The sequence below is a fragment of the Delphinapterus leucas genome, chromosome 15 (genome assembly GCF_059928025.1).
Source record: "Delphinapterus leucas isolate spDelLeu-1000000601 "Yukka" chromosome 15, BTC_Dleu_Yukka2, whole genome shotgun sequence".
Classification (NCBI taxonomy): domain Eukaryota; kingdom Metazoa; phylum Chordata; class Mammalia; order Artiodactyla; family Monodontidae; genus Delphinapterus; species Delphinapterus leucas.
The window spans coordinates 50,129,789-50,156,708 of NC_143143.1; the positions used below are offsets into that span (position 1 = coordinate 50,129,789).

Below are 26,920 nucleotides of genomic sequence, written 5' to 3' on the forward strand. Positions count from 1 at the left end.
GTAAGATGTCTCGTTTAGAAGCTAAAAAGCCCTCATTCTGTAGAAGTGAACCACTGACAAGCGAACGAGTGAGGGCCACCCTCTCTGTCTTGAAAGGCATCGTCACATCCTGCTATGGCCCAGCAGGCAGGCTGAAGCAGCTGCACAACGGCCTGGGGGGCTCTGTGTGCACAACCTCCCAGTCGGCAGCCCTCCTCGCCAACCTGCCAGTCACCCATCCCATTTTAAAGATACTGACAACTTCTGTGCAGAATCACGTGTCCTGCTTCAGTGACGGCGGCTTATTCACAGCCATTCTTTGCTGCAACTTAGTTGAAAATGTTCAGAGAATAGGTTTGACACCCACCACTGTCATTAAGTTAAATAAGCAGCTTTTGAACCTCTGCACCAGTTACCTAAAATCTGAGGCCTGTGGTTGTCGAATCCCAGTCAACTTTAGTAGCACTCAGATCCTCCTCTGTTTGGTGCGCAGTATATTAACAAGTAAACCTGCCTGTATGCTCACCACAAAGGAAGTCGACCATATCAGTACTTTAATTCTGAGAGCCTTTCTGCTTATAATTCCAGAAAACGCCCAAGACCACATCATTTTAGGAAAGAGTATAATTGTCCCTTTAAAACATCAAAGGGTTATAGATTCTACTGTGTTACCTGGAATACTTATTGAAATATCAGAAGTTCAACTGATGAAGATATTACCTATCAAAAAATCAGATTCCTTTAAGGTGGCACTCTTTTGTGTGTCTTTATCCGGAGACCTTTCTGATACTGGAGAAGGAAATGTGGTGGTGAGTTACGGAGTTTCTCTTGAAAATGCAGTCCTGGACCAGTTGCTTAACCTGGGAAGGCAGCTAGCTAGTGATCACGTAGATCTTGTCTTGTGCCAAAAAGTTATACACCCATCTTTGAAGCAGCTTCTCAGAACGCATCATGTTATTGCTGTAGACAGAGTTGGAGTGGCTGTGATGGAACCCCTGAGTAAAGTGACAGGTAAAAAGCACTCTCAGCTTTTGCCCCTTATGGTTAATAAATCACACTTCTTTTGAGCAAAGATAGTCTTGGTGTGTGTCACTGTTAACATCTTGAACAATTTGAGAAGCCTCCAACCTCACAGTGTGTGTGTATCATTTCTGGCAGCAAAGGTGGTTTCTGAAAAAGATCCTGCATTGTTCACTTATTAAAAATTGAGTGATGAGGACTATTTTCTAGGTATTTTCCAGCCCCAAAATGTACTGCAGAGTCTGTCATAATCTGAAACTATTAACCCCCAAACATTTTACAGATTATTGAGAAATCTGACATTTTCATAATCACATAAAGCCTTTCATACTTGAAACAAAATTCTTCTACTTGAGTTTTACAAAGCTCTTATTGTATTCAGAAGGTAGTTTTGCAACTAGAATATTCACTTTTATCTAACTCCAACAAACAACTGTACTTCTGCCTAAATGGTGGTTCCTAATTAGGGGTGTGTGTGTGTGTGTGTGTGTGTGTGTGTGTGTGTGTGTGCGCGCGCGCCTGCAGGCTAGCTTTCAATATCCCAAATATTTCCAGCTAGGCTCCTTGAGATTGAGAGTTGGGATCATCTTTTACTTTCAGTGCTTACAACAAGCCTGGTCCACAGTAGGGGTTCTAAAATGTTTGTTGAATTAACAATAATATGTTTATTAACATACAGAATTATAACAGGCAAGAAATTAACCGTATTTCACAAACTCAGCAAAAAGAAGCAAATAGAAGGTTGGTAGTCACCTGCTAGAGCCAAAGAGACAGGCTGAAAAGTTCCTGATTTGAGTCACTTTTCAGTATCTCTTTAACTGCATTGACAACCCATCAGAAAGACAATCATTTCATTCAGATCAATTTCAATTCGTAAGTTATTAGACTTAAAAGTTTAAGTCTAATAAATTTTGTTAAAACAAAGTTGACTATTTTTAGTCTTATTATAAATCATCAAAAAGGAGAAGGATGAGTGCCAGTACTGAATCCCTAAGATCTCTGGGCTATTGCCCTGCCTCTGTAAGACTGTCAAATGATCATTAGAGTGGAAATTGTTAAGAAATAACAGAAATCATTCTTTGGAACTCATTGGTAATATTGTGGGTCAGACCTATATCCTTAAATATTTACTGGCTTTTCATGAGCCAGATGATTTCCAGTTGTGAATATTGAGTATTATAGATTATGTAGTCAGTTTTTAAACTGAAGCATTTTTCCATAGAAACAATATAAGTGGGCACTGGGTTTCCACACCAGCCCACAATTGATATTTTATCCCATTTGTAACTAGAACATGGTAGAACATGAACTGACCTATTTTATTTGAAAATGGATATGAAAAGTTATGTGTTTTCCAAATATGTGCAGTTGATTCTTTGGAGTGTTATCAAGTGTTATCAAGGAGTGTTATCAAGAGATTGCAGAGCTGCCAGTGGGACTGGGGAGAGTGTCAATGTTTTTTATAGACATGCCCTGCCCTGCTTCCCCAAATTATGTACGTGTAACATTATGCGAAGCCACGGCTGCAGTCTTGGATCTCGGGAGCAGAATCTTTTTGAGACACAAGGGAAAAGGGAGGAAAAAACTATACCAGGCCGATGGTTCCGGTAAACTAATAACAGGTGAAGTATGTTTGGGACCTAATCCATATTCTCTGGTGTATCTAGGTTAACATTACCTCCTTTCTCCCCCTTCAAACAAAATTCCTCTTTACTGATGATCTAGGTTAAGTAATGGGGTTATTGTGCTTGGTTGACTTGTGGGTATGAAGCTTGTCATAGCTTACAGAGCATTTTTAACATTTGGTTTGATTTATTTGTGAAATAGACGTGATTATCCCCATTCTGGGAAAGCCCACCCAGAAGAGTTAAATGACTTGCTGCACATCAGAGGATAATCAGCGGGAAAGGGGATCCTCTCCTTACAAATTCTCTGTTGGTTCCACCCTTGAAATTATACAAGATGTAGAGTTTTGTGTTTTTTTCCTTAAATTTTAGATCCCTCAAGTATTCCTTATTCTTTGAGAATTCAGAAGTAAAGAGGAAAGGGTATTCAAAGAAGTGAAATTGTTCATGATTATTTTCTGGTTTTTTACAAAATTTTTGAGCTGCACATATTTTTAGACATAATTATTTTAATCCCATTAGTTTCAAAGAGGAAACTGGCCCAAGAAGGTACATTGCTAAGAGTTACAGTTTTAATCTTAAGACTTTAAACTAGTATTGTTACTCCTTATAGGTTTGTGCCATTTCTTACATAACTACTACATTTAGAGATTTTTAGAAACCTTCGAGTCATCCTAACTTCTCATTCATATTTTTATTAATTTATGTTTTGTAAAATTTCACTATTTTACCTGTACAGGAAGGAGGGCAAAATATAATCAAAGAATAAGAAAATGAAATAAGAATGTCACACACTTTATTTTGGCATAATTTAGGTAGTTGTTTACATGCAAACAGTTGTTAGGCAAAAAGAAAAAAAAAATTCCTATATGTTCACTAAATGGAGCCCCAAAAGAATTCAACTGCACAGCTATTTGCATAGCTTACTTTGTGTGCTCTAAGGTAAAAATCATAACACCTTTAAAAAATGACCTGTCTCCTCACTTCATCCTCATTCCAGATTAGTGGGGTTGTTAATTTGGGGTCTCTGATCCCTGCACGGGCTTCCAGGGTTCCTGGACTTCCTGAAAATATATGCAAAATTGTGTGTGTCTTTTTCTGGAGAGTACAAAATAGGTTCTAACATGTTCAAAGAAGTCTGTAAACCAAAAGAACCTCTGCTTTATTTGCATATGATTTTAATGACAGAATACTACTTATTTCATAGGTTTAAGAAGATGCATCTTATTTCTTTATCCTATATTTCATATCTTAAATGATATGCTTGTGGGGCTTTTATATTGGCTAGGAATAAATATTGTAAATGATTGTATGCTCCATCTTCACTCATCCATTTTGTTTTTTCTAAACTTTTTTTAAAAATAGGAACAAGGCCTATTGGTTCCTTGGACTCAATCTCTCCCAGTAGTTATGGAAGTGTGAAAGAGCTGTGCACTGCAAAATTTGGCTTCAAACATTTTTTTCATCTTATTCCTAATGAAACAACTGTCTGCAGCTTGCTTCTCTGCAACAGAAATGACACAGCCTGGGATGAACTGAAGGTAAGTAATAAACTTTGAATTCCACGTCTAGGGGCTGAGGCAGGGATTAAATAATCACTCAGACAAGTGCTATAATTTTTTTTCACATCGGTGAGCTATGCTTTTTGTTTTCTTCATAACTTCCCTAGGTTGTATAGAAAGCAAAAACACAGAAATGTGAGAATTAAAATTACAAGTAAGCTGATTGAATTGCCTGTGATACTACAGAAACTTGGCATGTTGCCTCTTATTATTTCTAGTATTTTACAAGCAATCTGAAAGTCCTTGATGGGGACTTTTCTTAAGAAATTAAGTTCAATTGTGTACTTGTTGATGCTAATGTGTATGAATAATTCACTTAGCAATAAGTTCCCTAGTTATACCCATCATCCACCTCTTAACAGCATGTTGTCCACGAACAGCAATAACACATACAGCTTTTATACAATGGAAGCGATGCCCTACGGCATTGGTCACAGACTTGAAGAATGCATGCTCAAGGATCTATCCTTGGTGAATATTCAAGGTCTGTGTGTTTTTATTACTGCTTGGTTGGATCATTTCCATAGCAACTTGAAATAAATTCTGTAGCATTTATACAGCTAAGCTATTTAGACTGAAATATTTTTTTGGTAGAAATATTTGCATGCCTTGCTGATCCAGTTATTGTGTTTGTGAGTCTCAATTTGAAGAGCTAAATGTATATGAAAGAGGATGTTAATCCAGACCATGAAAACAAACATCTGGCTAAAGTATTTTCTTTCATCTCTATATTATTTCATCTTTATTATTCCAAAATGTATTCATCACATGACAACCTTAGTGACACCAGTTTTGTTCTTCTGCAATTAAAATCAGGCTCTTTGAGACCACTCTCTAAGTTGCCTTGAAAACGTGGTTATATTTCTTTGTGTTTCTGATGTCAATGTCAGATACTGGTGATTCATTTCTTTTTTAGCTCACGTGTCAAACAGCACTGCATGCTTTGCAGTTAACAATCAAGGAACCATGTGTTTTATTAGGAGGTGGCTGTACTGAAACTCATTTGGCGGCATATATCAGACACAAGGTAGGTTAGATAGTCCTTCTTAAATTATCTCAATTCTCAGCAACATTCATTTTATGAGATAATAAGCTAAATCATAATACTCTGGAGCCTTTAATGCTTAATTTCTCAGTAGTCTTGAAATCAAATATTGTATTTGAAAACACTTGAGGAAAATAACACTTTCAAATATAAGGTAATGTCTTTATCACAATGATTATTAATCCAACCTTTTAGCAGGTGATCGCATTCTTTGAGTATTGTCTCTACTGCCTCTTGAAATGAGCATTCTGTTAATGGGAGCTGTCATCTTAGAGATCTCAAGTGCTGTGGTACAGTAATAATTGATATTCACGATGAAAGTGTTGAGATTCTATAGAATACTTCAGTACCTTCTGGATCTTCAAGAAAAAACTTAATTTCATTTATTAAAGCGTGCTAATTATTAGACTCTATTATAATTTTTAAATTGGTTTTCATGTATGATATATTGATTCTATTAACTAGAATTGTTTTATTAATCTATGAAACTCCATTTCCTGACAGTAAATTTAGTGCATTGTAGTTCTTATTAATTATTTCATTAACACTGACCTACTCTATTTGAAAATGGATACAAAAATGTATGTGTTTTCCAGGTATTTGCAGTTGGCTCTTTGGTTAGTCAGGAGTGCAGAGCTCCCTGGGATGCCTGGGATTGGGTGTAAACGTTTTTCATAAACATGCCTTGCCCTGCTTCCCCAAATAATTTAAAATCTGTTTGAGGATAAAGCCCATTCATGAAAAGTTATTGGAATTTACATTATGAAAAACAAAACCATTGCCAATCTGTTGATGCTGAATGGGCAATAACATGGTCTGCAAATGGGACTGAGTAAACTAGAATAAGTCTTTTGGAGAAGGAAGGTGTTTTGAGTAGCATTTTAAAGAAAGAGTATAGCACTGAAAATATGGGGAAAGAATATGCCATAGAGATGATCTCATCTGGTTCCAACCTCCTGGGAAAAAGAAAAAAGTGGTCACTGTTTTTAAGTAGTTAGGATATGGGTTTTTAACTATCATTCAAGTATGAGTTTGCTAATATATTACTTTTTCTATCATGAAATTTCTAGGATAAACTTTTTAGATTGGTGGAAAAGAAGCAAAGTTGTATAACCTTGTCATTAATTTAAAGAGAAGAATAGTTATTCTTTAAACATTAATGTGAAAATGACACGTGCTTAAATGGTTTTTGTCTTAATAATAATACATGTATTCGCATTTTAAACAAATCTCAAACATTTGCCAAGCATAAATAAGTACTTCATCTGGGACATTAGTCTTCCAGAGGTTCCTCCCGGATGTACAGAAGCCTGTGATTCACATATTATACCTTGTCCTTCATGTATTAAGGAGGCAGTACTGGGCAGTCCTTCAGAATAAGTTGATGGTGGGGTTTATTCTGAGTCGTTCATTCTGATAACATGACTGGTAGCGAGCATTTTAACTACAACAACCAGGTTAAGGGATTAGCCTGACCAGCTGGCCCATCCATGCCCTTTAGCCTTGTGCCAAACCCCTATGAATAAGGGTCTGATCAAGTATTTTTCAGAAACATTTTTGTCATATTAATTGCTCTGTTCTGTGTTTTCAATGGTTTTGTTGCTCTTTAGACGCGTAGCGAGCCAGAAGGCATTCTTAGAGATGACGGATGTACCCAGACAGAACTCCAGCTGATCGCTGAAGCATTCTGCAGCGCACTCGAATCTCTCGCTGGCTCTTTAGAACACGACGGAGGTGAAATTCTCACTGATGGGAAGTATGGACACTTTTGGTCAGTTCAGGCTGATTCTCCCTCTGTTGTGAACTGGCCAGATTTGCTTTCAAGATGTGGCTGTGGACTTTACAGCAGCCAGGAAGAACTTAGCTGGTCCTTCTTAAGGAGTGCTCGTCTTCCTTTTGTGCCTCAAACCTGCCTTCCGTGTGAAGCCACGGACTCAGCCGGCAACCTGACCTTGGACTGTTTTACTGCAAAGCTTAGTGGCCTGCAGGTGGCTGTGGAGACTGCCAATTTGATTTTGGATCTTTCATATGTCATTGAAGATAAAAACTGATGTAAGAGAATAGCATGTTTATATTACAAAAAGAAAAACTAGTGACATGTCAATAAAGAAAAATATCGAGTGTATGTGTTGTCTCTCAAAGACCTGTTCTGCATATTGGGATTGATGATTCATAAATTTATAGATTCACTTATTTAAGGAAAAAAGAATTGATTCTTGAATACCACATTATTATACCACAGAATAATAAAAATATGAAGCATTGTTAAAGATATGGTAATTATCTAGCAGTTTCCACAGATACTACTGTACATTGTTCTAAATTTCTGTTCTCATTCTGACATCTCAGACGTCATTCTGAGAGCACAACAGAATTTTTTTTTAAACCTTATGTTCTTGTTCGGATATACTTATTACAGATATTTTTTAGTTCGTAGTAATTACATATGTTTAAAACTAGATTCCAAAGTATCACAAAGCATCTAGTACATACTGCTCATTCAAAAGAAGTATTCAAACTACACATTCAGTAAAATTTCTGGGTTCTTTAACTGAGACTATGTCATTCACTGGTTGGGTAATTGATGTAGGAGCTGGTCTACCTACAATTGCTAGTTTGTATCACAGTTCTTCATTTTTGTTATTTTGATGAAATGTGTAATCAAGGAAAAATATAGATTTATATAGTAACTAAGCAGCATAGAGAAAAGTGGAAAAACTATTTCTCTAATTTAGTCAAGAGTGCCAAAAAGAAACTGGCACAGCTCTCATATTCAAAGTAAAGACATGTCATATCAAGGAATATAATTTGAATTTTATGCAAATGCAAGATGTATTGATAAATTGAAGAAGAAATACAGAATGTAGCTAGAAGAATCAGTATGGAGCTGTAGCATGTTATATTAAACTTTAGGAAAACATCTTGAACAGTTTGGGAAAATTAAACAACCAAAGAGTCAATGATCAGATCTATGGCCGTGATAGAGGGAGATATAATGTTTAAGCAATTTCCTCCGGTATTCTTGTAATCTAAAAGAATTTTTATCCTGACCCAAAGAAGAAATCGCAGTACAAACACAGCAGTGCAATATATATTGAAAAATCAGCTACACTACAAGCTTCATAAAATATTTCTCTAAAATTTCATGTCTTTTATTATTAGGGTCAGTCTGGCAGAGTGGTAGGCAGCCTCTGAGATGGCCCCCAGTTACCCCCTGCCTCCTAGTTTTCAGACCCTTGTCTAATCCCCTCTGTTGAGTGTGGGCTGGATGTAGTGACTTGAGTTTTCCAGTTCTCACTTGATGAACAGGAGTGTCTTAGGGCAGTTATCCCTGTGCCTGACCTATCACTGTATATTGGGACATAACTTGTCTTCGTGAGTCTACAGGTGGAGAGGAACTGTGCTCCAGGAGCTGCACCTAAAGAATCACACACAGGGAGCCTCACCCACCCTGACCTGACTTCAGTAACGAGATTCTGGACTTTGAGCTGATGTTGTAACGCCATGAGAATTTGGGGGATCTGGGAAGGGTGTGAATATATCTTGCATGGGATGGGCAGCCTCAAAGATGGTCCTGCCTCTTGGCATACACACTTCGGGTGTGGCTAGGACCAAATGACTAGCTCTTAATGAGTAGAATACAGCAGAAGTGATGGGCTGTCACTTCCGATATTGGGTTGTCAAAACACAGGCTTCTCTCCTTATCTGTCATTCGCTCACTGTGACAGAAACAAGCTGCCAGGTTGGGAGCTACCCTCAGGAGAGGCCCACGTGGCAAGGGACTGAGGGAGGCTCCAGCCAGCAGCCCACAAGGAACTGAATCCTACCAACAAACACAAGAGTGAATTTGGAAGCAGTTCCTCCCTAATAGGCATCAAGATGAGTTTAGCCTCTGTATCATTGCAGCCTCATGAGACACCCTAAAACAGTGGATCTAGATAAACCACTCCTTGATTGATTTCCTGACCCACAAAATCTGTGAGATAATAAACTTTAAGTCAAGTTTGGGGTGTTATTTGTTATGCAGCAATTAACACCTAATAAAGGCAAGAGTAAAGATTATTTATAATTACATACTGAAAATTTGATCACACAAGTGGAAAAAAGCATTCTTGATGCCATGCCTTTGCATTTTCACCATCACTCCAAACATAAAGGCAGGGTTCATCACACATGTTTACAATGGGGTTTTTATATTCACTTAAGAAAGGGTGTCACATAGAAATATGGGAATTATCCTGGGTTCTCAGGATAGCCATTTTTAGCTCTGTCATTTTTAACTTTGCCTTAAAATTCAATTATATTCCTTGGTGAAATACCAGTGATCTCATTTTGAGTATGTCATAAATTTGTTGAAATATTTTTATAAATCCATGTTTCCTGAAGTTGTATACAATCCTTAGTAGAAAACAATGGAAATTAAAAAAAAAAAAACTGTCTTAATAGTTCAAGAAAATCATCATTCAAACTCAGATGGTAAAATACGAGATGAAAATTCTTGATGAAAATAATTTCAGAGGAGCTCATTTTGACAGAAATAAACAACAACAACAAACTAGCGCTAAGTTAAGCCTTGGGCATTGTTTGCTGACAAAGTAAGATTGGAGTCTGAATTTTGCATTATGTTTCCTCGGGCAACAGAACAGGAAGCCCTGATAGCTACAAAAAAAGGAAAAGGAGAATCATGCAGAAAAGAATGAAGTCAGCACTGCTCAGTACTTTTGTGGGACTCACAGGACACGTCTCATGTTTTATTATTATTAATTAGTAAAGTTTCTTGAACCATAGGATTAGCATCTTTTTAATCAAAAGAGGTTAGGATTTTGGCAGCATAAAAAAAATTGGAGAACTAACACAAATTAAAAGACATTTTAAGTCAAAATACTCATTTAATCTTATAAATACCCAATTCCTTAATTCTTCCATTTATACTTGTATCAGAGAATCTTTATATGTTAGACATTTAAATCAACTGTTAGAGTGGAGTATTTTCCACAGGATATTTAAATTATTATTATTAGTTCTTTTTTATTATCATAGATATTCTTGAACCCAGTTTGTCTAATCAAAACTTTTGGGGCATTCATGTGATAGAAGAGGACTTTTAAGTACCCTCATAAGACTCATCATATTCTGTATTCTTACATTGTTGGACAGTTTTTTGGATAACTTTAAAATAAAACAATATTATTTATAGTCACATAAATTATATAGGTTACTATTTAAGAATATCATGTACAAAAATCACTCTCATAATCAATGCAGGGCCTGTCAAAACATCCAATTAGGTTATTCATTTCTGGTGATCTTTGGGGAATAGTCAAGGAGACTAAACATGTCTTATAGGTCCCTGTTTCAGCTGTATTGTATAAATAAATCTATCTATTAATCTGAAGGAAAAGGCAAGTTTGAACATCTGATACCTTTATAATTTTTTTTCATTAGTTAAGTGTTTCCACTTAGTAACTATAGTGTCCCATAATCCTTGGAAATGTTTGCCATTCACCTACAAAATTTGAGTTTAGATGCATCTAAACTCAATGTTAGCCTGTATTTTTGGATTACAAGTAGATTTATATGTTTCTTTATTAAGAATATAGTAATACTCATATAAAAGAGAATGCAATCTCTGAAAACTATTTGTATATGTAGATCAACCCATTTGTTGGAGAGAGAATTAATAGACTAGATGTATTAAAAGCAGTGGAATACCATTAACTGTAATAAATTGTGACTTAAGAGGGAAATGAAGCAACTTGACAATGTTCTATTAAGAATTCACATTGGGGAAACCTTTATAATAAACATCCTATTTTATTTAGCCCTGTAGCTTTTGTTTGAAGCATTGTGACTTCATTTTGAGAAATGTCAATTGATTTCTTTCTGTTTGCCAGACACAAAAGTCAATGGTGTTGAAGATTTTAAAAAGAAAGATTTGTTCACAATCCCTGACTTCAAGGAGTTGATCATCTGGCCAGCAAGACATATTTTTTAAGTATTATTTTCCTTTCTTCTTTCATAACATTTTGTAACAGTAGAAAATTTGGAAAATATGAATCTGACATACACACACAAAACAAAAACAAAGTCAAGAGTAGTCCTACTACCCAGAGACGACCACTGTTTACATTTTATGTGCATCTTTTTGGTTTGTCCTCTGTGTACAGTTTTCCAAAAATGTGATCATATAGGATGTTGTTTTATAATCTATTATTTTTACTTAATATGTCATGAACATCATAATCATGTATAATAATTACACATTCTTCTACTACATCAGTTTTAATACCTGAAGAAATTTCAGTTGTAGAGATTACAGGCATACCTTGTTTGATTGTCCTTCACTTTAGTGCACTTCGCAGATATTATGTTTTTTCATAAATTGAAAGTTTGTGGCAACTCTGCATCGAGCAATTCTATTGGCCCCGCTTTTCCAACCACATCTGCTCACTTTGTATGTGTCACATTTTGGTAATTCTTGCAGTATTTCTAGCTTTTTCATTATTATTATATTTGCTGTGTTGATCTGTGATCAGTGATCTTTGATGTCACTATTGCAAAAAGATTACAACTCACTGAAGGCTCAGATAATGGCTGGCATTTTTTAGCAATAAAGTATTTTTTAATTAAGGTATATGCAATGCTTCTTTAGACATAATGCTATTGCACCCTTAATAGACTACAGTATACTGTAAACATAATTTTCATACATACTGGGAAACCAAAAAAAACTGTGTAATTTACTTTATTGCAGTTCTTTTTTTATTGTGGTGGTCTGGAATCAAACCCTCACTATATTTGAGGTATACCATACCTGTGTATCATAATTTAGTCAATGAGCTTTTATTAATATACCTTTAGACTGTTTTCAATTTTTGTGTTAATATAAGCGACAACACAGCAAACATCTTGCATATATCCTTTTCCCAGATCCCTGATTATTTTCTCAGAGTGAATAAATAGAGTTAAGATTCCTGGGTCCAGCTGTATTTGAAATGGAAAGGCTATTAATACATATTGTCTAATTGTCTTCAAGAAATGTAGCATCAATAAACTTCAACTACACTGTGTGAAAGCTCTCATTTTTCTGAACTTTGGTCAACGCTAGTTATTAGCTTTGCCAATCTAATAGCTGAAAATAAAATCCTTTTTATAATCTGCATTTTCAAAATTATTAATAAGGAAGATACTGTTTCATACATCATTGGCCATGTCTTCCTTTTTTTAGTCAAATGTTAAAATAGGCCTTCCAAGCCTTACTTTCTATCAGTAAGTTTATCTTTCTCTTACACATTTTTATTTTTATATTTGTTTTCTCATATGGATTATTAAAGATATCTATGTAGTAGAGAGAGAAAATTTTAAAGCAAATGCATAGCCTCTCTTAGGGTCTCAATTTTCTGAACATTTTCACTTGCCCAAGCTAAACATGGTGATTTCTTAATGGCCCAGCTTTGTAGATTTCTATTGATTTGTCACTTACAAGCAGCCACTAAACATCTATGTAGTATGATGAATTTTAAATAGTAGCCTCTGACTTTTTACTATCATCTAACTCTTTGAGCATCTATGAAATGGGATGGTGTAGTAGTTTCCTAGGGCTGTCATAACAAATACCGCAAACTTGGTGGCTTCACAGAAATTTATTTTCTCACAGTTTTGGAAGCTAGAAGTCTGAAATCAAGGTGCTGGCAGGGCTATGCTGCCTACAGAGGCTCTAGGGAACAGTCATTCCTTGCCTCTCCTAGTTTCTGGTAGCTGTCAGCAATCCTTGGCATTCCTTGGCTTGTAGACACATCATTCCCATCTCTGTCTCTATCTTCACAGGGCCTTCCCACCTCTGTCTCTCAAATCTCCCTCTCCTTTCTCTCATAAGGACACCAGTCTTTGGATTCAGGGCCCACCCTAAATTCAGGATGATCTCATCTCAACATCCTTAATTACATCTGCCAAGACGCTATTTCCAAATAAGATCATATTCACAGGATGGGGCAGAGGACTTAGACATATGCTTTGGGGGGTACACCATACAACTCACTACAGACAGTAAAAAGCTGCCAAGATGTAAATCCTTCTTCCCCAGGGCTACAGCTGCACAGAGTGAAGTTTGTCCACCTTGGACAGAGAGCATCAATGCCAGGTTTTAGCACCAAACATTTCAAATCGTTTCTCCTTTTATTGCTGTCCTTTAATTAACAATCATCTTTTTTGTAGGGTACTATTTCCTTGTCCCCCTTTGTCCCCTTAAATCACCCTACACCTGACATTCTCTGTTACTCCCCTTCTCTATCTGTACCATCATCATGCTTCCTCTCCTGCCCCAGGTGTCACAGATAAACTACCCATCAGGTGTTGAAAGGCGGACATGATGTACTGTGTAAAAGGGACCGTGATAAATAGGTCTTTAGTGATGCAGTGGTAAGTTCTGGGGAGAAAGGTGGCACTTTATAGTCCTATGATTAGGTCTTGGTCTTTTGGTGAGCCTCTGCTCCTGGACTGTGAACTTCACCAGTGCTTCTCAGGGTTTTCTCCCCTTAGGTGAAACGATGGCTAGAACGAGAAGCAACCTTGTACAGGATTAAGCCTTGAACCTGTGGAATCTGACGCTGTCTCTCCAGGTAGAAAGGGGTTTCATGCTCTCTCGGAGAGGGCTATTCTCCCGAAATGCCACATGTTCACCAACCAGGAAGCTCTTAGAATCCTGGCCATTTGGGTTTTTATGGAGGCTTTGCTACATCGGCGTGATTAATTAAATCATTGGCCATTGGCAACTGGTTGGACCTCCAGCTCTTTTGCTCTCCTTGGAGGTCAGGGGATGGGATTTATATGGATTTTTAAGTATTTCACTGTTCTGTTGCTAGTTTGAATAGAATGATTTTCCATTACTAAATGCCCAATATTTTATTTCTATATTTTGGAATACCATGAATACTGTTCACTGCTAATAAATCATAGATACTTTTTTGATCTATGGGTTTTTCTTTTTCACGTATAACTTTTCTAAAATTGGAATGTGTCTTAAAATCAAAGTATACATTATTTGGGTGTCTTTTTCACCCCACAAAATAGTTACTATTAAGATGATGATGTGCTTTATAGACTTTCACGGATTTGAGGAAATAAATATATCTATGCAATCTGTATAGATGGAAGGAGGCATGGCATAGGCTTTTGAGAATTCTGGTGTTTTGAAAGGGAGACCTTGGTTTAAATACTTGAGTAAATTCTTACTTTTTGTGAGCTTTTTAACCTCATGTGATTGTTGTGAAGAGTAAATTAAATAATTAATTAAGAACACAGAAACTGGCATATAAGCAGCACTCAATAAACAGGAGCAGTCTTCCCTGGTGGCGCAGTGGTTGAGAGTCCGCCTGCCGATGCAGGGGATACGGGTTCGTGCCCCGGTCCGGGAAGATCCCACATGCCGCAGAGCGGCTGCGCCTGTGAGCCATGGCTGCTAAACCTGCGCGTCAGGAGCCTGTGCTCCGCAACGGGAGAGGCCACAACAGTGAGAGGCCTGCGTACTGCAAAAACAAACAAAAAAACAGGAGCTAGGAAAAATCTTCCAATAGATTCCAACAGGCTAATTCCACATTATTTCAGAAGCTCGAAAAAAAAATTAATTTAATTGTGATAAAGCAGAACTACAAATTTATAGAGTTTGGTGAAGTGGTCACAAGGCTATTCAATCATCTGTTTAATTTTCAAGTACTCCTGTAGACTTAGTAACTTTGTATAATTTTTAATTCTCTTAAGTTATGTCAGGGACTACACACAATGGGCATATTTATTAAATCCTTCTGACAGTCTTGGTTCACTAAAAACATAGATAAATGTGCTACATATTATTTTTATCAGTACCTCAGACACATCTATGAATATTGACTAGGTGTTTTTATTGCAAAAGAATTTAATATTCCCTGAGTTTAAGAAAAATGGATTGAATTTTTGTCAACAAATTACTAACATTTGTTATCAATGGTGCTTAAGATATTTTCAAAACTACTATTCTGCATCTCTTTACTTTTATTTATATATGTTTTGACTGTAAGAAATGAATAAATATATATGAAGTATGTTTGAATCTATTTTACAATTATATAAGCAACTTGAAAATTCTTAGATTACTCATGAAAATTAAAGGAAATACTAAAACTAAAACAGAAATTTCTATCAACTTCTCAAGGGAAAGTATCAACTATTCTTATTTATTTCACTTATGAATTTCCTAACATGAATATTTTATCATATTAGGTTACACCTGATGATGAAGTATAACAGAAATTTTTATCTTTATGGCACATGAAACCAAGGTCTTTAAAACACAGATGAGGGCTTCCCTGGTGGCGCAGTGGTTGAGAGCCTGCCTGCTGATGCAGGGGACACGGGTTCGTGCCCCGGTTCGGGAAGATCCCACATGCCGTGGAGCGGCTGGGCCCGTGAGCCATGGCCGCTGAGCCTGCGTGTCCGGAGCCTGTGCTCCGCAACGGGAGAGGCCACAATAGTGGGAGGCCCACGTACCACAAACAAAACAACCCCAAAAAAACAGATGATTTCGAGTTCTTGTTTAAATACAATTTTTCCTTTTTTTATTGAGCATTACAAGAAATATCGTCATCATTTTCTATCATAAATTAAATCCTGATTATCTGCATGGATGAATCTCTCTTCTCATATTTGGATCCTTTCTGGTTTTATTTTCACTTTAATGAATGAATTGATATAAATATTGGGACTCTGCTGGGGGAACAACTTCAAAATATGAAATTAAATATAGAGCATTTGCAGTTTGTTTTTTGACCCATGATTCTTACTTTCTTAAAACCAAATTAAGTTTCTCCTCATTCATTCAATGAAGACCTACTGATTGTCTGACCATATCAAGTCACACATGTTTTTCCTATCTAGCTTCATTTTTCCACCCATTTATGCATTACCTAGCACCATAGCTAGGGATACCATAATAAATATGAAAAGACATTGTCTCTGTTCTGATTAAGCTTAAAGTCTGAAAATCATTCACATAAGAGTAAACTTAATCTGCCTCTGAAGGAGGGAGATATAAGAGAGTATAGTGGGAATTCGGAGGTTCTTACATAAGGACAAGATGATTGAAATGAGATTTGAAGGAGGATTAAAGTTAATTTGGATAAGGAAGAATGAGATGGTTCCAGGCAGAAAGAATAACATAAACAAAGGCCCTGTGGCAGGAGGGAACAAAACATATTTGAAGAATTGAAAGGTCATCGTGACCAAAGCTTATAGAGTGAGGGCAAATGTCATGGAAGATGACTCAGAAGACATAGGTGGAGGCTGGACCAGGCCAAACTTTGTAAGTCATTACAAAGAGTTTGGAATTAATCCTAAAAGCAATGCAAATTCTGACACTGCTTTAAGTTGAGGTGGGAGGGAGAAGTAGTGAGTTCAAGGAGGGGAAATTAGGAAGTCATTCACTAGAATAGGGAAGAAATTATGGCAGGTGATGGTGGCAGTATAGGTGAGAGACACAGAAGGATTCAAGAAATATTCAGCACATAAACTCAACAGAATTGTGATGATTTGGATAATCACAAACGGAAACTTGGATGGTTAAATATAACTCCCTGCTTTTAGTTTACTCATCTTGATGACTGGTATAAGATAGGATTTGCAAGAGACAGTAGTTTTGTTTTGAACATAATGAGGCTAAATTGCTTTCTTGCTAATCAAGCGAAGAGATTAAAAAGGCAGATGTACAAGTCTGAAGCTCAGAGGATGAATCTGGGGTAGAAATCTAAATATGTGAGTAATTTGCGTATAGGTAGTTATAAAAGCTGTTCATTCACTGATTATTCAATCACCACACATTTGTCACACTACCACTATATGCCAGGTACTGTTCTAGATTCTGGGGATTCAGATAAATTTTAGAATCAGCTTGACAAGGCCCATGACAATTCTTTAGGATTTTAATTGGGATTTCATTATTTGCATGTAATTGACACCTATGTAATATTTAGGTTGGTTATTCTGAAAAATGGTATATCTCCCAACTTAACTTTGATTTAGTACTTTCATAGTTTTTTGTTTCATTATATGTCTTTCATTTTTCTTAGATATTTTATAATTTTTTTATTACAGGGAATGAAATCTGTACGTCACATTTCTCAATTGGTTAAAACAAACCTGCAGGAAGGGCATTGGTTTTTGTATGTTACACTTTAATTCAATTTCCTTACTTAAGTTCCTTACCAGTTCTAAAAAGCTAGTTGACCCTCTTGGTCTTTGGAGATAAACAGTTATATTACCAGCAAACAATAACAGTTTTATCCCTTTTTTTTTTCCTTTTTCTGGTCTCATTGCATTGGCTTGGACTGTCAGTACTATTTGAATAGTAAGAGGGATAGAACTTCTTAAAGTTAAAGAACTTTTCTTTTGTGATGTTCCAAGTTTTACAAGTTTATACCCTTCCCTAGTCAATGAGAAATATATCTTTTGGGATACTGAAACAGGGAAGGTTATATCATTTAACATTGTCCCCAAATGCTTGAATTAACATTGAAAATGAGTAATATATAAAATAATTTAATTTATAGGCTTTATCATCATTATTATTCTATCTCAAAAGATTAAGTTTTACTGTTTAAATTGATTTTCAAAAAAATCTATTGAAATAACATGGACATGGAAATTCCAAACAAGATCTTTTTGGTTTTCCTGTTGGAGATCTACATCCTAAAATATATCAAGAAAATATAGAAAACAATAGGGACAGCCAAGCCAAACTAAAGTGTATGTATGTCTAAAAGGCTACAAAAATGATAGTCTTGCACAGTTAATGATGACCCTGTAGCATGTGTTGTGAAGAGCATTTTGCTTCCTGTTAACAACAGCTTGCCATCTAAATAGAATAATGTAAAGTTTAATGAGCACTATTCTTAAAATAAATATTGCTTTTATTTACAGTGAAGTGGAAAGCATTGCCTTCGTCTTTCTTTTGTATTTCCAGTTGCTACAAAAATAAATCTACATAAGGTACATTAAACAGCCATTGTGCAGCTATGAATTCAGGATATAGTCAACCAGGCTGATCAATGAAGAGCATATATATCATCATTAATCTGCAAAACAGTTGATTGACCTAGGATTGTCAGACATGTCTGCAAAACTGCGTAATTTTTTTTTTGCGGTACACTGGCCTCCCAGTGCTGCGGCCTCTCCCGTTGCGCAGCACAGGCTCCGGACGCGCAGGCCCAGTGGCCATGGCTCACGGGCCCAGCCGCTCCGCAGCATGTGGGATCTTCCCAGACCGGGGCAAGAACCCGTGTCCCCTGCATCGGCAGGCAGACTCTCAACCACTGCGCCACCAGGGAAGCCCCCAACTGTGTAACTTTTATAGATGTTTAATATCAAAATGAATACAACTATGATGATTTTCACATGCCCACTCTATAGATAATGACAAATTATTAGGGCGAGTGGCCAAGATGGCAGAGTAGAAAGACCCCGAGCTCACCTCTTCCCATGGACACGCCAAAATTACAACTATTTACAGAGCAACTACTGATGAGAATGACCTGAAAGCCAGCAGAAAAGGTCTTCTACAACCAAAGATATAAAGAAGGAGCCACAACAAGACAGGTAGGAGGGGTGGAAACATCTTATAGTCAAGACCCATACCTCTCGGTGGGTGACCCACAAACAGGGGAATAATTACAGTCACAGAAGTTCTCTCCAAGGAGCAAGGGGTCTGAACCCCCATCAGGCTCCCCAGCCTAGGGGTCCTTTGCCAGGAAGACAAGGCCCCAGAACATTTGGTTTTGAAGGCCAGCAGGCCATACTTTTGGGAACACCAGAGGGCTGTAGGAAATAGAGACTCCACTATTAAAGGACACACACAAAACCTCACATATTCCAAGACCCATGGCAGAAACAGTAATCTGAAAGGAGTCTGGGTCAGACCCACCTATTGATCTTGAAGAGACAGGAGGCAACTGGAACTCACCCTGGAGACACAGACACTGGTGGCAGCCATTTTGGGGAGCTCATTCTACCACAAAGACATTGGTGCTGGCAAGTGCTATTTCTAGGTTATTAACCCTGGGACTTGGACCCACTCACTAGCCTGTGAGCATTAGTACTAGGAACCCCTCAGGCCAAGCGGCTAGCTGGGTGGGGACACAGTCCCACCCACCAGCAGGATAGCTGCCGTAGTGCTCCCTGAGCCACCAGCCACCCAGGGACCAGCTCCCATCCACCAGAGGGCCCAGAATCCAGACCCACCCATTAGAGGGCTGACAATAGCTCTGGGACCCCTTGGTCCCACAGCCAGAGACTCTAGCACTTAGTTCATACTATCTGTGGGATGGCACCAGACTCGAGACAAGCTTCACCCACCAGTGGGAGAGCACCAGCCCTGGGACCACCTGGGTTCCAGCACTGCCCACCAGCAGGCCAACAGCAACTGCAGGACCTCCAGGGCGCTGCAGCCAGAGACCCCAGGGCACAGCTCTGCCTACCAGTGGGCTGGCAATAGCTGCAGAACCTGGCCTCACTCACCACTGAGCACCTAAGTGTCCATGAATAGATGAATGGATAAATAAGATATGGTGTGTGTATATACCATATATATATATGGTATATACATAATATATATATTTATACCATAAATATATACCATATATATACTTTTTGCTATCACAAGAAGAGCAGTAACAGTTTATACAAGTCCTAACAATTTCAAACCTTTTTTCTTTTAAATTACTGAATGCCATGTTAATTCTCCCACATTTCTGATAATATATTTGACGTGAAAATACTTACAGAGCATACATTTAAACTTCTGCGTCTAAGTGCTTTTATAATTTATGAAGTTTAAAAGAATATTTCTGGCTGTACTGGCCCAATGCAGGAGGAAATAAACATTAAAAAGTGGAGTCATGATAGAGAAATCTTCAAAAGGTCTTAATATGATTAGGTTCCCAAGTGAACAAAATTTAATTTTATTTTTGCACCAATAAATTTAATATTATTTATTTATTGATTGGAGAATTGAATATGAAAAGGGATTTTAGAAAAGTCTCACTTGGAGAACATCTGAACTCTGAAATGCCACCAACCATAATTATTCATGTTACCAAAGGATTCACCTCAGCCTTCTTTAGGAGAGCTGCTTCCACTTGAGCACTTAAATAATCCAGTTAACTCTATTATTTTTAAGAACACAACCATCAGATTAGAATAACTATAATTACATTCTGAGGTGCAGTTTTCTAAAAGATTGGAGAGTGTTTTGTTGTTTTGTTTTATTCTTTATTGAACTGCAACATACATAGAGAAACGTGCACATAAATATACAACTGATGAGCATTCGCAAGCTGAACATCCATATGTTACCAGCACCCAGATCAAGAAACAGGACACTCCTTTACGTCCCCTTCAGTCACTACCTCCTCCCAAGAGAAACCACTATCCTGACTTCTAACACATAGACTAGTTTCACCTGTTGTTTGTACTTTACATAAACGGGATCATACTTTTTTTTAAAATAAATTTATTTATTTTATTATTTATTTATTTTTGGTTGTGTTGGGTCTTCGTTGCTGTGCGCGGGCTTTCTCTAGTTGCGGTGAGCAGGGTCTACTCTTCATGGCGGTGCGGGGGCTTCTCATTTTCTTGGCTTCTCTTGTTGCAGAGCACGGGTTCTAGGCGCGCAGGCTTCAGTAGTTGTGGCTTGCGGGCTCTAGAGCTCAGGCTCAGTAGTTGTGGTGCATGGGCTTAGTTGCTCCGTGGCATGTGGGATCTTCCCAGGCCAGGGCACGAACACCGTGTCCCTTGCATTGGCAGGCGGATTCTTAACCACTGTGCCACCAGGGAAGCCCCCGGGATCATACTTTTTTAATAGGAGAAAAGCATACAAATTTTATTTAATAATTTTATGTGCACACAGGAATCGTCAGAAGAAAAATGAAGACACAAAGAAGCAGTTAGGACCAAGAGCTTAAATACTTTTTTAAAACAAAGAAATGATAAATTTTTGGAGAAGTAACAAGACAAAGGGGGTTGGGCTGGGGCAGTAAATTATGGGAAAGGGACTAGGAAATATATGAGGGGGAGTTCCCTGGGTTCCTAATGGTTAGAATTCCAGGCTTTCACTGCCGTGGCCCAGGGTTCAATCACCGGTAAGGGAACTGAGATCCCACAGGCTGCGTTCCACGCTCCCACTCCCCCCAAATAATAATATGGATAAGAAAACTGAAGCACAGAGGATAAGTGATTTGCCTGAGTATTCCAGGATGGAAAGCAAGGAAATATATGGGGGAAACTAATGGGACATAAGGGTTATTTTAGTAGGGTTGTCTTATACAGATCCATTTTGGCATCAAATCTGTCTCCAGTGATAAGAATGTTCCTCTCTTCCTGGTACAGGGAGGGAACCTTTCTCGTGGGAAATGTTATGAAGCGTGTTTAAGTAGAAAGAGAATTCAGAGAGCCCTTCCTGCACCTGTTTCTCAAATGCCTTTAGCTCAAAATAATCAATATGCCATAGCGGCATATTTTGGGTTGGCATATTCTGATTCCCTTCGTGGGTAATAGGTAGATACCTTAGTGGTTATCTCTAAATTTCAATGGACAGCATACTGTCAGTAAGCAATATTCATGCCTATCCTCTTTCACCCACCATTGTGTTTGTGAGATTCATCCATGTTGTTTTGTGAATTTATAGATATTTCATTTTTGTTGCTATTTTTGTATTGTGTTGTCTAAATAGATCACAATTTATTTATTATCCATTCGTCTGTTGATGGACATTGAGTTGTTTCCAGGTTTTGGCTGTTATGAATAGTGCTGCTAAGAACGTTCTTGTACATGTCATTTGGTGAACATATATATGAATTTCTTTGGGGTATATAACTAGGAGTGGAACTGCTGAAACATGTATGCTCATAGTCAGCATTAGCAGATAAAGCCAGGGCGACTCACAACTAACCATGTGAAAGTTCCAGTTATTCCACATCCTACCCAACATTTGATATTTTCTGCCTTTTAATTAGCTATTCTGGTGGATTTTAATTTGTGTGTGGTTTTAATTTGCATTTCACTAATGAATAATAAAGTTGAGCACCTTTTCAAATGTGTATTGGCCCTTTAGATATTCTCTTTTGTAAGATATCTGTTCAAGTCTTTTGCCTATTTCTATCACATTGCCGTTTTTTCTCTTGTTGATTTGTAGGAGTTCTTTACATATTCTGGATAAAAGTCTTTTGTTGGATATATGTATTGCAAATGTTCTTTCTGTGGGTTGTGTTTTAATTCCCTTTTTGATGGCTTTTGATGAACAGAAGTTTGTGATTTTAATATAGTCCAATTTAATCACTTGTTTCCATTATGGTATTTTGTATTCTGTTGTCTTTTTTTTTTTTTTTAATTTGCCTACCCAAAGTCATGAAGATGTTCTATGTTTTTTTTAGAGCTTTATTAATTTACTTTCCATACTTAGATCTATAGTCCGTTTGGAACTGATTTTTGTGTAAGGTGTGTAGGGGTCAAATTACATATAGAGGAGTATAAAAAGCCAAAAGTACAGAAATTTATTTAGCTTCGTAACTTTGAAAGCTTAGGCTTAGAAACTACAGAGCTTGATTTAAATCATCCTCAGCCTCAGAAAGGTAGAGGGGAAACCGTTAGTGACAGGTAATTGTCCAAAGCAGAACAATTAAAAAAGGATTGACAACACGCTTTCTGAGTGAAAGGTGCTTCCTGATCAGTTTAGAATATTTCAGACCAATTTGCTTAAATCTTAGCTTGGAATTTAATTGCTGAGAATTTGTACTTTCTTATCAAAATGTATAATGATTAATCACCCTGTGGGCTGAGACCTTTTGCTTCCTATAACTGCAGTATAAAATGTCAAAATGAACAAACCTCTCATTGTTATCTATTGTGGAAGCGGAATATAACCATGGAAGTTTAATATATGAGAAAAGAGAGACCAAGAAACTTGGCTGGGCAGTACCCTCTAGTTGTCCACATCTGTCCCATGCTTTAACAGATGAAAAACCAGAGGCCAAAGACATGTCGGGGCTTGTCCAAGGTCCTGCAGGGAGCTAATGAGAGAGCTCCATTAGAAATGGCGTCCAGGCCTGCAATTCTCCTTTGACATGTTCATTTTGTTGCATACATTTATCTAGGTTTTATTCCTGAGATAAAAAAAATAGCGAATTGCTGATATCAGGCAGCAAAATTTCATTCATGGGAAATCTCTGTGTATCAATCACCTATTGCTACAAAACCAACCACCACATACTTGTGGTGTAAAACAGCAACAGTCATTTGTTATTGTTATTATTATTTCTTGTGGTTTGGGGGTTCACTGGGTGCAGCTACACAGTTCTCAGTCAGGAGTCTCTCGTGCAGTTGCAGGCAGATGGCAGCTAGGGCCAGAGTCCTCTTGAACTCTTCCTTACTCACATGTCTCCCTCACAGGGAGGGAAAATAGTTCTCACGTCCCATTGGGAGGAGAGTAAGAAGAGCGTGTGAGATGGGAGATATAGTATTGCAGCCATTTTGGAAAATACAATGGTCCACACTGTGGTATAATGGAGAATATATCTCATCTTTTCCTCAGTTCCTGGCCCAGAGCCTCAAAAACCCTTAGAATTTTCTACAATAAGAATGTCTTTGTTATGCCAATGAGGTGACTTTTAGTGAGACCCTAGTTAGCTTTAGGATGGAGGCTGGTCACCAGAAAGACCAACCACATGATTTGAAAGTTGGAACCTTGCACCAGCCTAACCTCCTGGAAGGAGAAGGGGCTGGAGATTGAGCTCAATCACATGCCAATAATTTAATCATGCTCAAGTAGTGAAACCACAAAAACTCTGGACACTGAGCGTATTAGTCTGGGTCCTCCAGAACTAATAGGGTATACAGTTGACCCTTGAACAACGTGGGAGTTAGGGGTGCTGACCCACTATGCGGTAGAAAATCTGTGTATAACTGTATAGTCAATCCATCATATCCACTGTTTTGCATCTGCAGATTCAACCAACTGCAGATCGTGTAGTATTGTAGTGTTTACTGAAAAAATCCACATGTAAGTAGACTGTGCAGTTCAAACCCATGTTGTTCAAGGGTCAACCGAGAGTGAGAGAGGGAGAGAGACACAGAGAGAGAGATCTCCTGTTTCTACATATACATAGATTTTTCTATGAGGAATTGGCTCACATTATTATGGAGGCTGAGAAGTCCAAGATCTGCAGTTGGCAAGCTGGGGACCGGGAGAGTCAATAATATAGTTCCAGTCCAAACCCTAGTCCAAGGGAAGGAGAAGACCAATGCTCCAGCTCAAAGACAGTCAGGCAGAGAAAAGGAATTCCTTCTTATGCAGGCTTTTTCAGGCCTTCAATGGATTAGGTGAGGCCCACCACACTGGTGTGGGATAATTTGCTTTACTCAGTCTACTGATTCAAATGTTAATATCATTCAGAAACACCTCACACACACACACCCAGAAATAACATTTATCCAAATTTCTAGGCAGCTAGTGGCCCAGTCAAGTTGACACATAAAATTAACTATTGCATAGAGGCTCACTGGAGCTTCCCAGTTGGTGAGTGAATTACATTGATGTGCTGGGAGGGTGACATGCCTGAATTCCATGAGGAGATGGCAATAAGTTCTGCCTTATCTTCCGAGCTTGCCCTATGCCTCTCTCCATTTGTCAGATCTGTACTCTTTTTTTTTTTTTTTTTTTTTTTTTGCTGTACGCGGGCCTCTCACTGTTGTGGCCTCTCCCGTTGCGGAGCACAGGCTCCAGACACACAGGCTCAGTGGCCATGGCTCACGGGCCCAGCCGCTCCGTGGCATGTGGGATCTTCCCGGACCGGGGCACGAGCCCGTGTCCCCTGCATCGGCAGGCGGACTCTCAACCACTGCACCACGAGGGAAGCCCCAGATCTGTACTCTTAATAGAAAACTGTGATTATTAAGTATAGTACTTTCCTGAGTTCTGCAAATTATAAAACCTGAGAGGTTCATGGGACTCCTGAATTTGTAACCAACTGTTTAGAAGTGCAGATGTCTGAGGGACCCCACTTGTGGCTAGTGTCTGAAGCGGGGTCAGTCTTGTAGAGGACTAGTCTGTGGGGTCTGCACTAATGCTGGGTAGTTAGTATCAGAATTTAATTGTTGGACACCCAGTTGGTGTCACAGAATTGGTGTCAGACAGACATACCTTGTGATATTGATTCTTCTTCAGTTACCAAATTGTTTTTTATATTTGTCTTATTCTCACTTATCTTAAAGGGGAATTTAATATATGTGGTGCCTACTCCAAATACTGTAGATAGCTTACAGGTATCACAGAATGCTCACAGAGCTCTCTATTTTTATCTCCAAAGTTCACTCTTTTCTATTTTCTCCTTAATGCCAAAGATACCCAGTGAACCTTTGTAATTTCCACTCCAGAGGATTTCCTATACTGTCTTAAGATTTAAGGATCATGAAGGCTTGGGCAGCACTCCTTTCTGATAGGTCAGAGTGTTCTGCTCTGATGGAGGTAATTATAGCAACATCTCCAGAGCTCAGCCCTTGGATCTTTTCTCTTTTCTACTTACATTCTCTCCTTAGTTGTTTTCATCCAGTAGCATGACTTTAAATACCATCAATATACTCCAAACTGGATGTCTCCTCTGAACCTCAGGTTTCTACATTCAATTTCCCAGTCAACATCTCCATTTACATGTCTAATCCTCTTCTCAAATTTAACATGTACAAAACTGAGTTCACAATATTGTCCCCAAATCCTGCACCTCCCACAATCTTCCCAATCTCAGTTAATGGCAGCTTCATCCTTCTAGTTGCCAAGTGTGATCCTTTATTCTCTTTCTTTCACATCCCACATCTGATCCATCAGCAAATCCTAACAGCTCTTTCTAGCTATATTCCAAATTCAACTACTTTCCTCTACCTCGCTGCCACCACTGGGTCCTACCATAATTATTTCTTGATTAAATTATTACAATAGCCTCCTAATTGGTCTCCTTGCATCTACCCTTCCCCTCCCACCTTCACATTCTATTCTCAACTCAGAGGGTGAAGAGATTCTGTTAAAAATAAGTTAAGAGGGCTTCCCTGGTGGTGCAGTGGTTGAGAGTCCGCCTGCCGATGCAGGGGACACGGGTTCGTGCCCCGGTCTGGGAAGACCCCACATGCCGCGGAGCGGCTGGGCCCGTGAGCCATGGCCGCTGAGCCTGCGCGTCCAGAGCCTGTGCTCTGCAACGGGAGAGGCCACAACAGTGAGAGGCCCGCGTACCTCAAAAAAAAAAAAAAAAAATTAAGAAAAGATAAAAAAGTTAGATCATGTCACTTCTCATCTCATGCCCTCCAATGGCACCCCATCCCAGTCAGAGTAAAAGCCAAAGTTCTTAGCAAAACCTACAGGCCCTGCATAACCTGGTTCCATGTCCTCTCTGACTTCATTTCCCAATCTCACCCCCTTCTCGACCTCATTGCAACCACAATGGTCTCCTTCTTGTTCCTCCAACATACTAGGCACACTCCCACCTCAGGGCTGTTGCACTAATTATTCTCTTTGCTTGGAGTGATATTCTCCGAAATACCCACATGGCTCACCCCTCACTTCATTCAGGTCACTACTCAGAATTCTGCTTTTGTGTAAGACTTTCACTGGCCATTTTATTTAATAT

The 26,920-nt window shown here is 38.3% G+C and overlaps 1 protein-coding gene across 1 annotated transcript; it reads left to right on the forward strand.

Moving 5' to 3' along the window:
* Positions 1–5: 5 nt before the first annotated feature.
* On the forward strand, positions 6–7,356 carry MKKS (MKKS centrosomal shuttling protein). The gene is made up of 4 exons (XM_030764253.2): positions 6–990; positions 3,990–4,165; positions 5,103–5,213; positions 6,842–7,356. Exons 1-4 carry the CDS (start codon positions 6–8, stop codon positions 7,280–7,282), a joined length of 1,713 nt encoding a protein of 570 aa, XP_030620113.1. The 3' UTR covers positions 7,283–7,356.
* Positions 7,357–26,920: the final 19,564 nt, after the last annotated feature.